The sequence below is a fragment of the Ixodes scapularis genome, unplaced genomic scaffold (genome assembly GCF_016920785.2).
Source record: "Ixodes scapularis isolate PalLabHiFi unplaced genomic scaffold, ASM1692078v2 PGA_scaffold7__128_contigs__length_106722199, whole genome shotgun sequence".
Lineage (NCBI taxonomy): Eukaryota > Metazoa > Arthropoda > Arachnida > Ixodida > Ixodidae > Ixodes > Ixodes scapularis.
The window spans coordinates 64,195,460-64,209,101 of record NW_024609882.1 but is presented as its reverse complement, the minus strand read 5'-3'; the positions used below and the strand labels follow the sequence as shown (position 1 = coordinate 64,209,101).

The 13,642-nt window shown below is 43.5% G+C and overlaps 1 protein-coding gene across 1 annotated transcript in view; it reads left to right on the top strand.

Annotated features, from left to right (window-relative positions):
• The window catches only part of LOC121833149 (monocarboxylate transporter 2-like), a 28,528-nt gene extending 17,773 nt beyond the window's left edge, over nucleotides 1–10,755 (top strand). Inside the window, exons 3-4 of the mRNA XM_042286254.1 lie at nucleotides 3,157–4,002; nucleotides 10,556–10,755. Coding sequence (XP_042142188.1) covers nucleotides 3,157–4,002; nucleotides 10,556–10,755 — 1,046 coding nt within the window. The remainder of the gene's footprint in view (nucleotides 1–3,156; nucleotides 4,003–10,555) is intronic.
• The last annotated feature ends 2,887 nt before the right edge of the window (nucleotides 10,756–13,642 follow it).

The following is a 13,642-nucleotide window of genomic DNA, read 5'->3' as shown; positions in this document are numbered from 1 at the left end:
CTTTTTATTGAGACGTAGTGCACCACTGAGAAGGCGTAGACCTGTTTGTGTGGCACTGAACATAAAGCAAATGAAATGAAATGAAATGAAATGAAATAGCCATGGCAAAACATTTGAAGCGTCGCCAACAAATGTTCCTTAAGTCTCTCGGCCAAGGACACGATCCTTTTCCTGTGAACGTTCTCTTTTAATAAGTTTTACATTTTTTACCGCATGCTGTATCTGGTGATTTTCATCACCATCTGTAAACTCAATTGATGAACGTCGCCATGTAAACATGGATGAAACAACCGCGTTGCCATGACATTGCTGAGGCGAAGCGGCTGTCTTCCTCATATTTAAGAGTTGGCATTCACTCAATCGCTGTCGAACAGGTGAGATTTAGAGCAGCTGTGACGATTGGCTCTTCTAGAGCGAATCGTCATAGCGCATCTTTCGAAAACAAGCTTACTGGGCGCCGTAGGCACAAACACTGATAATGGCGCCGTGTTTACAAATCTGTAGAAGTCGTGATTTCTGCAGGCGTTCGTTCCCCTTCGTCATGAAGAAAACGCGCGTGTTCACCAGAACCTATTCTAGAGCGCAGCTCTTAGGCGCCCGCTTCTTGGTTGAGCGGAGTCGGAGTCGCCGTCGGCATCGGCGTAACCGCGCTTTGCATTATGGGACGTTTCCCATAATGACGTTACACGTGACGTCACGTGCGACGTCACGAGGGTAAACTTTTCCCGCTAAATTTGGAGGAACACTTTTCCGATGAATTTGACGAGAAATGTTTCCACTAAATTCAGCGAAGACATTTTCCGCTAAACTTAGCGGAGAACTTTTTCCGTTAAATTTAGAAAGAAAATTGTGTGCTTATTTCACACGATCTATTATTTTAACTCGTAAATGCGTTTGCTTCTGTTAATAGAACCGTCTTATATCTAATCGCCCATCGGCCATCCAGATAGAGTTGGCATTGCTCACTGTAGTACATCACGTTCTTTTTTTTTCATTTTTTGGGGGCCCAAAACGTTACTATGCTTCGTTTCAGCGTCGGTCCGAGCGCGGCCGATGTTATGAGCCGAGGGGCCAATCAAACAGCGAAAGAGGCACAACGTCATGGCCTGCTTTCTGCAGTTGATAGCCGGTATTCGCAGTGTCTCTGTGCGTGCTCCTCCGCCGGCTAGTCCTATCAAGCGCAGAGAGCACACCATGACGCTGCGCTTTTTGCGCTGTTTGATTGGCTCTTCGGCTCATAACATCAGCCGCGCTCGGACCGAAGCTGGAACGAAGTATATACTGGAATCGCCTTCCCGCAGCTGAAGTCGAGGTTTCCGAGAGCTCCAATTTTTTAGTTGCTGTTGAAGATTTTTTTTTTGTATCCTCTATAACTGCCTTCTTAAGTGAATTTGTTTATATGTCTTGTTTCAAATTATACTTTTGTCCTGTTTAACACACAAGTTTGGTATATTTATTGTGTTAGTATATTGTTGCAATGCTCATCCCCATTCCGTAATGCCTTCGGCCCCTGAAGGATATTAATAAATAAATAAATACATTGAGGTGACGTGACCTCAATGCCAATTCTGTTTCCCCGCTTAATTTTACGGAAAAAATTTCGCTAAATTACCCGCTAAATTTATTGGAAATATTTTTTTGTAATTTTCCAGCAACATTCAGCGAGAATATTCCCCCGCTAAACGTAGCTGGGACATTTTCCCCTAATTTCACTGGAAATTTAGCGATTATTTTCCTCTAAATGGAAGGGGAGCAGAAGAGTAGGAGGGGAGGGGTACGAAGGGGGAGCAGGCGCATACCCTCCCCTCCATATCCTCCCCTCCGTCTCCTCAAGAGCTGCGCTTTATTTCGGCATTACAAAAAAATTGTAAACGACCTTTTTTGTGTGTGACGATTAAATTTAGAGCCACCTTCGACAGCCGGTAGACGAAGCCGACCGCAGTCATGGAGCAGATGTAGACTAAACTTGAAGCCGTGAGACAAGCAGAGGACACAAGATTGCATGTCAATACGTCGGTGCGCAAGGCAGTCTGGGATTGAATTATATTTCCGGCGTCACTGAGCACGGTGTGACGCCGGGCCCTGAGATATTGAAACGTCCTTTGCGACGGTTGCACTGCCTCGGTGCTCGTAGTGTAAGCGAAAGTAATTGCAAGTCTAGAAAATTTACCTTCGCGTGCATTCTGCACGCGCATGAGGCTTGTCGGTGCCGGTTGGTTGTCTGTCGGTCGGTTTGTTCTCCGTTGGTTGTTTAGTGTAAATAAGGCATTACAAACTGCAGAAAAAAGGCGCAAGTTATGACCACCTTTTTGATAGGTTTTTTGTCATCCCAATTCTGATTTTTTTTTTTTACTCTCACAAAAACAATTTTGAACTTTTGTGAACATGGTCTTGATGTTACCTAAAACACTATCAAGTTTGAAATTACCTATTTGAAAGTTATTGATCATCGGTGATATATACTCCTATTGGCGGTATACGAAGAACATCGTTTACCCAGGCTCTGTTTCACTATAGGCGCAAGCGAAGCCGGAGCTACATAAGCGAGCATGTGTCTCTAAACAGTGCTTGCACTATACGAGCTTGCATGCTCGACAGGAACGCTGAAAGCCTGGAGCTCACTCTTGCAGCTTCTGCCAATCTAGCGCTTAAAGTGAAAAAAGTAGAGACAAGACCTTCTTAGGTGACGCTCAAGCTAATGAAAAATTGCTCATAATTTTAATTTTCTTACCGCGTCCCGTTAATTTTGGTACGTTCTTCAGAACAAAGCAGGTTGTAAAACAAACAAAAAAGAGAATGACGTCCTCAGGCAAGCATTTTTAGAGTTACAGTATGCGCCCGAGTCGCCATCTATGATACCAAATTTATGTTTAATAAAAAAATAGCGTAGAAAACTTGTTCAACTAAATTGTTCGCCACATACAGTTCACAAGCCATATTTCGCAGGAGTATAGGAGCTTGCGCATTTAAGCACTTGTAAAAATAAGTACTTCCACAACACTTTTTTTCACAGCTTTCTTTATTGCCATTGAAAGTAAACTAATGACTGAGAACAAACTCAGCACGAAACATCTAAACTTTCAGTGTCAAAACCATGTTGTGAAACTGTACTTTATTCTTTCATTCTAAGGTAGTCTCTTTCGTACTTTGTTTTAGGTCTCGGACTTGGTATTACCACCATGACGTTTAGCATCCTCCTGGCGATGTATTTTGACAAGTACAGAGGCCTGGCATCGGGGCTCAAGTATGCCGGATATTCATGTGCTGGTCTCGTTTTTCCCAAGTTTCTCGCTTACTTAACGCAGGAATACGGTTTCCGCGGAATGATTCTCATCTACGGAGGCCTTACGATGCACGTCTCGGCAATCGGTCTTTTTGTCAAGGAGCCACCCTGGATGAGCTTGCAGACAGGCGAAGAATGCGGGCAAAGTACAAATGAGGAACATTCGGACCAAACGAAGGATATACTGGCTAATGTAAAACTGCTCGATAAATCTTCAACGACCTTTGCTACAAATCAAACCAGGGAACCTTCTCCTACGATGAAGGTATTACGTAATCCCATGATTTACGTTGTTCTTGCGGTGACAGTGGTGACAGACTTCACGGGGTCTGCATATACTTCGACTCTCGCGGACTATGTGGCAGATAAAGGCTTGTCTATTGAGGAAGCAGAGTCTTTGGTCATCTACGGGTCTTTTAGTGAGCTCATCGGGCGGCTATTTCCTCCCCTTATAGCGGACAGAGGAATCATCCGACGCTCTACCCTGATCATGGCAAGCTTTTTGCTATGGGGATGTTCAATGATGTTGATGCCGTATGCAAATATTCACCTACACGTCGTTATTGTGGTGTTGTGCGCATACCTTCCTTTCGGATGCCTGCAATCTATGAGAAGCGTCCTGATGGCGGACTACATCGGTGTCCAGTGGATATCGACATGCTTCGGGTTGTCAGGATTGATCTCGACGCCTCTAAGTTTCGGCAGTCCGTCGATAATAGGTAAGCATATCTGCACTGTGTTTTAATTAGGGCGTACGCTAGACGTGTATTGACCCTCAAAGTTTTTGTTTTGTTACCTTCTTTTTGAAATTGCGAAAAAATAAAAAGGTACGCGTTTTATCATTGATTTAGCCATTGGCGTATACCACTGCAGTTTATTTCAATCCAGGGTTGCATTTTTCTTCGCGTGGCTCCCTAGAATACAATGAACTATCATAATTTGTTGGCTTTAATGGTAGTCGAGTCAAGCATACACAAGAAGGAGTTTTTGAATGAGAAGCCCAAGCGCCTTGAATAAAAAGAGCGCAAAGACGGCAGTATTGATCAAAGAAACTGGACTGAACAAGCTATGGTCTTGCAGAATGGAGACCGCGATGCTTTGGAATAACCTATAAGCTTGGGATGCCGCATCGTGCATGGGTTGTAGTTCTTCGCACGCTCTTTGCCACGCTGTAGAGGGGAACAGCGCACCCGCGAAACTGTCACTCGAGTCAACGAACACACACAAAAGAAGGATACACTCGCGGTGCACTGACTAACAACTCTCTGATATAGTTACACTTCTTCTTTCTTTTTCTTTTTATTCAGGGTGTCGAACCGAACCCGAACGTGAACCGAAAACCGGATCAAAACGGTTATTTTTGACGGAACCGGTATGAAACCGAAACCGATATCGAACCCGTCCTATTGAACCCGAACCGGAACGAGACCATAATCTGATATGGTGGTTACCGGTTCAACGAAAGCGGTTCAGGGCCAATTGTGACAATAATTGGTCTTAACGGGAAGCATTGCGGGTGTATTTCTCTCTGGTATTGTCAAGACTAATCTATACAAACTGTAAGATATTTTTACATTTTTTTTTTATGGCGTACGTAATAAAAAAAATACATCATCATCAAAAGCAGAGACGGAAAGAAACCGCGTGGTCAGCGAGCTCGTTCAATTCCCGCCGCTACTTAGGCATCTGGAGAGCTTCAACTGCACTTTGCTTCTTGGATGGACCCTGGTGGCGCGGTGGCGATTTCAAAGCACCGTTTCGCCGCTTGGCTACGTAATGTCCAAGTGTCGCAGCGGATTGCGTCATTATTGGCACAGAGGCCCATGCGTCCGCGAATGTTTGACCTCAAGATGGAGCGCAGTGGCCGTCCATTGGCCATTTAGCCAATCGAGCACCGAGAGCGCACCACGTGACCTGCCGCTTGAATGCAGCGACACGCTGAAGGAAGCTGGGAAAAGAACCGCGCTGCGTCGCAAATATAGTTTGTAGGGTCGCCTGTGGTGCATTTCAATGAAAAACAATCTTTTCTTTAACGTGTTCAAAATGTTACCTTACAAAAAAGAAGTTTCCTGCAGACAACGTTACTCGGTGATGATTCGCCGACGCGCTGCGCGTTGGAAACAGACTTGTGTTTCTTACTTAAAAAATGTAATGGATTACGGTTACAAATTACAGAGCCTCTAATTGTAATAGATTATCATTACTAATTTCGTTCGCTGAAAAGTAACAAATTACTTTACTCGTAACGTTACAAGTTACTGAGAACCATGGGCGTACGAACCGGGGACGCAAGGGGGCGGCAACCCCGCCCCCCCCCCCCCTCCCCCCGCCCCCTGTTCTAAGAGTAGTGGAGGAGCGAGGCATGTGTTCAATCCAGCTAGACACCTTTTTACCTTTTACAAAATCAGAGCCCAGCGTGCGTTCTTCACAACCCATCACCTGCGTGTTCCGTCACTTCGGAAAGCGAGAAATGTGCGCGCTCTGCGCACGAAAACTAAAAATCGCACCGGCCACAAGCTCTTTTTTAAAGGTCTATCGACCCATCCCGAAATTACGCCCTTTTCTAGCAGAGTTTGAAATACCGCACAGTTGTGTGTGCAAAAGACATTATAAATATGAAAAGTCGATCGCTTATATATAGTTAAGTTAAGAACAGTGTTGTACAAGTAATACTCTTGCCACATTACGGGTGTCCTTTGCACACGCCACTGTGCAGGGCTTTAATATCTGCCTGAAAAGGGAGTAGTTGCGGGATGGATCTATTGCAAGAATCTTGTGCTCAGAAAAGGCTACAGGAAGTACTCAGTCAATTTTCAAACTTCAAGTTTGGAACCACTTCGAACCGGTTCGCGCTTTTTAAAGCCGGTAACCGGAGTGGTATTATGTGCTCTACCTTAAACCGGAACCGAACCGGAACAAAATATAATACTACTGAATCCGAACCCCAACAGAACCGAAATAGTGACCGGTTCGACACCCGAATTTTATTTGTATTATAAACTAAGCCCAGGAAGAATTACTGTTGCTTTTATTTTTCATTTCTTTCAATATAAATCTAAACCGAAATCTAACTAAATTGAAATTAATGTAAGGCTTGGTAGTTTAATTTTTGGAGGTAACTTTAAAGATGGAGTACGATCGCATGCATCGTTTTGTTTTGCTACATTATCTGCCTCGATAATTTCTCTTGTGAGCTGGCTGTGGTGCTTGCCAAGCACGGCCCAGTTACTCAGGGGCACTGAGCAGCCACAGTCTCGACAATGAATGCCTAGATATCCGGAGTCTTTGTTCGTGAATGTGTCCTTATGTTCACAAAGGCGATCGTTAAGAAACCTTCCGGTCTGACGTATGTATAGTTTCCCACAAGAGAGGGGAAAGAGGTACACCCCCTTCTCTGTACAAGGGACGAAGGTGTTCTGATGCTTTTTTTTGCAGTCGACAGTTGTATTTGGTAACGTATTTACATTTTTGCACTAGCTGCGAAGTTTCTTAGGAGCTAAGATGACTTCCAAGTTTACTGAGTTGGCTATTTTCATCAGTCAGTGAGAAAAATTATGAATATCTTGCACAATGATGGGTTTCTTTGTTTTGTTTCTTTGCTTTAGATGAGTGCAAAGGTTTTGCCTGCTTTACTTTATGAGCTTTTCGGCCACTGATGTTAATAACGAGATTGGATATCCTCCGCGCTTTCGTGGAGAGACTTGCGCGTCAAAGCCCTTTGGGAACGAATGCGAGCAGGATTTTGTGAGTGAGTTTTTGTGGCATTGTCACACAATGCTCCTTTGAACAAGTTTTGAGTCCACCGAGTTGAATGGTAATAGCGGTTTATTTCCCCCTGGGCTCATAGGACCAACATAGAATTTGGTAAACATGAAGAGTCGAGGATCGAGGAACCTTAAAGAGCGCTCGTTTGGAAGTTTTCCGAAACACTCATGTAGACTTTAAAACTGTCCAGGACGTCGGCAACCATGCTGGTGAAGTTGCGATGGTCGGAAGCTAGAGCGATTAAATAGTAACCGACATACAGAAACACTCTTATAACTTTATAGGCGACTAATGTTTCTTTTAACTTCGTGCCGTGGTGCACTAGATAGAGATAGCTTAGGACAGGGGCAATGCACGATCCGATGCAGACAGCTCCTTTCTGTAGGTAGGGTTGACTATCCCAAGTACCGAAGGTTGACTTGAGATAGATGTTGAGCAAGGTCAGAAATTTGCTTCGGTATAAGCCCGACGCATTTGCAAAGGGAATAGCACCGTAGGTGTCTATGCTTTCCTCTATGCACCTTAAGAGACGGTCGTGGGGCAAAGAATAGAACATATCCTTAACGTCGATGGAGAACATTTTTAGATCTTGGTCATGATGCTCATCTGAGAAGCTGAAGACTTCGTAGAAGCTGTGGATTAGGTATGGATCATCATTGATAAGTATGTTTGGCCGCGCTTGCAGAAACAAGGCAACCGACAACCCGCTGGGGGTAGTGTACTTTCTGAGTTTTGACATTGAAGAACAATTCTAGACTCATATTTTTAGTGCGATCGAAGAAAGAGCAGAGTAGCTTTAAAATCGTTCGTGTGAGAACATTTTTTTACTTCCTTTTAACTTTTTCCAGAGAGATCTGAGAGTGTTTGTTGAATACAGATTTGACTGCTGTTAATGCTTTTTTCCCAAACGTATCCGTACGCATGTGGACAAAACCTCTTTTGTCAGCAGGCAGAAGGTATAAGGAATTCGCTTTCAGGTACGTTTCTACTTTCTTGATGGGCAGAGGAGTATATGGGGGTTTGTGATGCATTAAAGACTAAAGCGCGCAGGATATCCGATCTCGTTATTAACATCCGTGGCCGAAAAGCTCATAAAATGAAGCAGGCAAAACGTTTGCACTCAACAGAAGCTAAGAGACAAAAAAAAATTATTCTGCCATTTATACATAATATTTCTAATGGACTGAAAAAATAGCCAACTGAGTAAACTGTCATCTTCTCACCTCCTAACAAACTTCGCAGCTTGTGCAAAGAAATAAATACCCCACCAATTACAACTGTCGACTGCAAAAGAAGCACAAGAACACATTTGTCCTTTGTACAGAGAAGGTGGTGTACACATTTCTCCTCTCATGTGGAAAACTCTTCATATGTCAGACCGGAAGGTGTCTTAACGATCGCCTTTGTGAATATAAGAACACATTCACCAACAAAGACTCCAGACATTTAGGCATTCACTGCGAGTCTGTGGCTGCTCAGTGCTGCTGAGTGACTGAAGCGTGCTTGGCAAGAACCACAACCAGCTCACAAAAGAAATTATCGAGAGAGAAAGATAATATCGCAAAACATAACGACAGATACGTTAGTAATCCATCATTAACCTTATCCCTAAAATAAATAGACTACCTGGTCTTCCATTAATTTCAATTTACTTAGTTTTCGATTTAGCTTCAAACTGGAAGAAAAGAACAAAATATACCCTTTATCCTCCCTGGTCTTAGTTTATAATACAAATAGAAGAAGATCAAAAGTGTAAATACACGAGAGGGTTGTTAGTCAGCGCTGCGTAAGTCTCTCCTTTTATGTGCGTGTAGACTTGAGCGACAGTTTCGCGGGTGCACTGTTCCCCCTGTACATCGTGAGCAACCAACTCGCCCGAACTTCTGTCATAACATCTTTGCCATGTCCCTAGCTGCTTAGGGGACCTAAAGAGCTGTGGCCAACTAATGTAAATCTATCTAACTGATCTAGTTTAACACTGTTTAGCAGTCATTTTGTTTGCATATTTTTGGATGGGTTATTATGCATCCGGTTGTAAAACTGACTGGGTATATTACATCTATATTTTATATATACGATGTTTCATATAATAGTTGGCCGCAGCAGACAAATACGAGTGGTCACTACCATAGACGTCCTGCAACCTTTTAACCCTCCATCTTTCGCTTGGTTCCTTTGAGTGCAAATTGTGTGTAAGCGATGACGACAAAAACCGAGGCATCTGCCGCTTTTCCACTTACTCTGGTCACTGGACGTACTTCAGTGATAATTTCCCGCTTGGGGCAGGCGCACAATCTCCTAATGATGAATTATTACAAAGGCCTTGTGTTCTAGATGGTGTATAGCTATATTACAAGAACAAACTAATGGAAACTCTTTGTCAAATTATGACTCCTTTTCCTGAGGCCTATGGCTAGCATAGGAAAGCGTAAACATTATGGTAATTTGCTTGAACTAGCAAGTTGCGCTCGAAAACGCACTCCGCCAGAGTGAAATTTAGTGGCGCTTCAAAGGCACTCAAACTACAGTGATTACACCCTTAAGTAATTAAATCGGCATGCACCAGAGCTAATAAACTAATACCACACTTAAGCTGCTACTAGATTATATAAACCTGCCTGTACACATTGTGTGGTAATGTTTCTACCTTGCCCATATTTATCCTCTCTCATTCTTCGTATAAAAGCTCTCAGCAGAGATATTCGAATCATACATATGTATAAAATAAACAAGCTTCAAAAACGCTTGAGAAGTGTACTTAATAATTGCACGTTTATGTCAGCATCGCACAATGTGTCCGTTTTCATGTTTGAACGGTGCCATTGCGACTTTAAGGTGTCACAACAACACACTTCGGACACTGGTGTCCACACAAAAAACAAGGTGCTGGCGATCATAGAGGATTTTTTGGGGATTCTATTGTAAACGAAAACAGGGGTGGAAATACGCCCTTCTAAGAGCAAATACAGGTGGAATGAATCATGCATGGTATGAAAAACACGCCGCTGCTGATAGTTTTACCGCCTCATATAATCGACAATCTATAGCCTCATTCCCAGGCGACCATCTCCACGATTACGAAGGTTACACGTATGTTCCTTTGTTGTCGTCAACATTGCTAGCAGAGCATACTAAAGATAAGATTAAGATAATGGCTTCATGCAAAACTCATTTATACAGGCAGCAAATACAACATAGTCGCGCAAATAAGCTTTTTGAAGCAGCTGGCACTGCAGCACTACACGAGTCAAACATTAAGGTTGTTCTCGCTGCACTCAATCATCCGTTTCCCCAGGTGTTTACACCCTTTGGAATGAACGATTTGCCTCGCAGATTCACCGAATTTTCTGATCAAAAAGAGTCTAATACTCAAAATATATGCGCTGAGAATGTATTTAGCCATGGAAATCAGTCTCGAAACGCTATTCATAAATCCTTAAGGGTCTGAAAGATATTGTTGTGCACTACGCGGCATTTTTTCACATCTTAATTTCGCCTTTTTTGCAGGGTTCTTTCGAGACTCTCGAGGAAGTTATGACGGCCTCTTCAGACTTCTCGGAGGACTTCATCTGCTTGTTTCGGTCCTTTTCCTCTTTGTTGTCTGTGTTGAAAGAAGGTTCATGACTGTCTGGGAGCCAAACGGGAATACACAGGAAAAATCCGCTCGGCATTCTAAAACACCAAATACTACTAGCGTGAAAAATTAGTTGAATGTTACAAACATTGTGTTCTTTTGTAGGGTATTTACAGTTTCTCACATAACGAAAATAAAAAGTGTTTGGCTTATATCAAGCTACCGACCCAGCCGTCTCAGTGGCGCCAAAGCAAAAGCACCCGCATAGATATCTCCAGTTGGTGGTTTTGAACCCTAGCCGAAGTGCTCGCAATCTGAGTTTATTACGGAGAAGGCATCGTGTAACCGAGATTAGTTGTAGCAACAATAAATTATATTTGTTCCACATTCACCGTCACTCCTTCGCTGGGACCTACCAGATATCCTTTGATGGTTTGACATGATAAACTTCCAAACTGCAACTTCACTTACCACTCAACATTTAGTATATAATTAGGTGTTCTTTTTTCTTTCACTTGCAGGTGTTATAGAATCAATAAAGGGTATTACGAATCGTATCCAACAGACTATACTATTTATAGCAACACTGCCCTTATCAGTTCGGAAATAGCGATCTTCATACTTTTATATGCAAGTAAATGTAGTGTGTTAGTATCGCAGTGACTTCAGTTCCCTTATTTGAACGCCATCGATTTTCGGTCACCAAGCATGTGTGTCAACAACTCTTGTCGCCATACGGAACATTCACTGACCTTTAGTAAAATATTAGATGAAGCTAAAAATTTAGCAATACACTGTGGCTTTGTCCATACGGCGTCAAGTGAGAACGGAATCACGAACATCGCCAAGATAGATATTGCGTACTTTTGCAAACGGCTGTAAGACTCTCCCTAGCCGCGATCCTAAATATTTGAGGCATGTCAATAATGTATTTGCATTCGAAAAATGAAAGACGTTTGCAATACTTTGTAATGCGAAACTGGAGCGCAGCTCTTCAGTAGGAGGAGGGGAAGGTACGGAGGGGAGGGTGTGCTCCTCCTCCTCCGTACTCTCCTCTCCTCCTCGTCTTCTCTCCTCCCCTTCCTCTCCTTCTCCTCTTCCATCCCCCTCCTCCTTTGCTCCTCCTCTCCTCCTGCGGCTGAATTTGTTCATGCGTGACGTGGCAAGAGGTGACGAAGTGATTTCCTACGATAAATTTAGCGGAGAATCTTAATTGGTGTTGAGGTCACGTGATGTCAATTTGACCGCTAAATTTAATAGGAAAATGTTTCCGCTAACTTTAGCGGTGAAACGTCCTCTAATCCAAAGCGCGCGATTACGCCGACGCCGTTCAACCCGGAAACAGGCACCTAGGAGCTGCACTCAAAAATAATTATTGGATGCTATTTCTAAGCTACCCGCCGAGTCAGTAACCTCGATGAACTTTTGCACTGCTTGCCGTCTTGTATAACATCAAGATATATGTATGTTTTTGAATTATACTATTCCTTTTTATGATCTTGGACGGGCGCGCCTACCAACCGGCCAATCGCGCGTCTATTTCAGTCCGCGCTTGTCCTGTTTTGTTCGTTTTAAGCCGACGCCATCTTGACAATAGCTGTACCGACGAAACCGTCTGGCAGCATAAGACATAAAATACTCGTAAGTGGTCGTGGTGCAGCTACCTGCTTGGACAGTGGCGTGAGTACAGATTAAGCTTGGCTAGAGTTGGCTATTGTTGGCTGCAATGACTTGGCAGTTACTTGGTCGTTTGAATCAAGTTAAGTACCCTACTGAAAAAAAAGCATTTGAAATTCAAACGGGTGGCAAACTGGTAAATCAAATGGGTGCAAACTTGTCGACCCGTTTGGGTCAAACGTGATTATAAGATACGGGTAGCCGTTTGAAACGGTACCCGCTCGAAACGGTACCCATTTGATACCGGTGCCCGTTTGATACAGGGGCCCGTTCAACCTTGCACGTGACCACACGTTTGAACGTGCCATTCGAATCGGGAAATTATGCGCTAGCCTTAAACGGGGATCGTCTGGTAGGTTGGTTATCTTAAACTTATTTAAGACGTTCCGAAACTCATAAAATTATTTATAACATGGAGGAAACACGTAGAACAAATGTACTCACGTAGGTGCTTGCAAATGGACAGACACAGACACAGAAAACAGACACAAAAAATTGTTTTCAATTCTCCTCAAAGTTTATTACGTCTTCTGTAGACAAGTACAAATGTGCAAGCGATCTGTGAAATGTGAGAGGCACTCTAAGCTTTTATACAACTGAGAAGATAGCAAACCAAACAAGAACCGAGGTAATTCTAGACTATGAAGGTAGATTTTCGGGAAATTATTCGCCCGGCTGCCGCGAGAATAGTGCTGCATAATTATATAGATAATCTGGAAGAGTACGAGTAGAAGAACGGTCAATCGTTGCCAAGAAGTAGGTTGCAGTGCACTTACCATAAAAATAGCGGACTTGAAAGATGTAATCCGTGATATTTGTCGACACGGTCGAAGCAGGACAACCACACAAACACAAATGAGAGGGAACGGCTTCTTGGAAGTTTCAACACGATGTGGCGCACAAGCTGTCAGTTGCCGAACTTAACCAAACCGCAAGAATTCCTGACTTCTTTGAAGAATTGCTTGTTGCCGATATAGACGTAGGACTTTTCGAACACTGATAGCTTTGGTGCACATCCAATACGTTGTCGAGAGACATCCTAATAAGACCGCAGGGTTAGGCGACAGATCGAAGCAGGTGGACGCGCGAAGTTCGAGCTGGAACTGACAACAAGCAGACAAAGAAAAAAGCGGCTGCTAGGCGCACCCTTCCGGATCTCGATGCTTATCAGCGTGTAGCTCGCGCGCGGCTTTTTGGGTGACAAGAGAGGAGGGAGCGGGCGAGCACCACAGGGACAGCCCCTCTCCCTCTCCCCAGGCATTCCAGAGAGATGTGTTTTTGTAACCTCAAAAAAACAAACACGCGCGCGCATTTTAGCGCGTTTGAATCTTGGAAATGGCGGC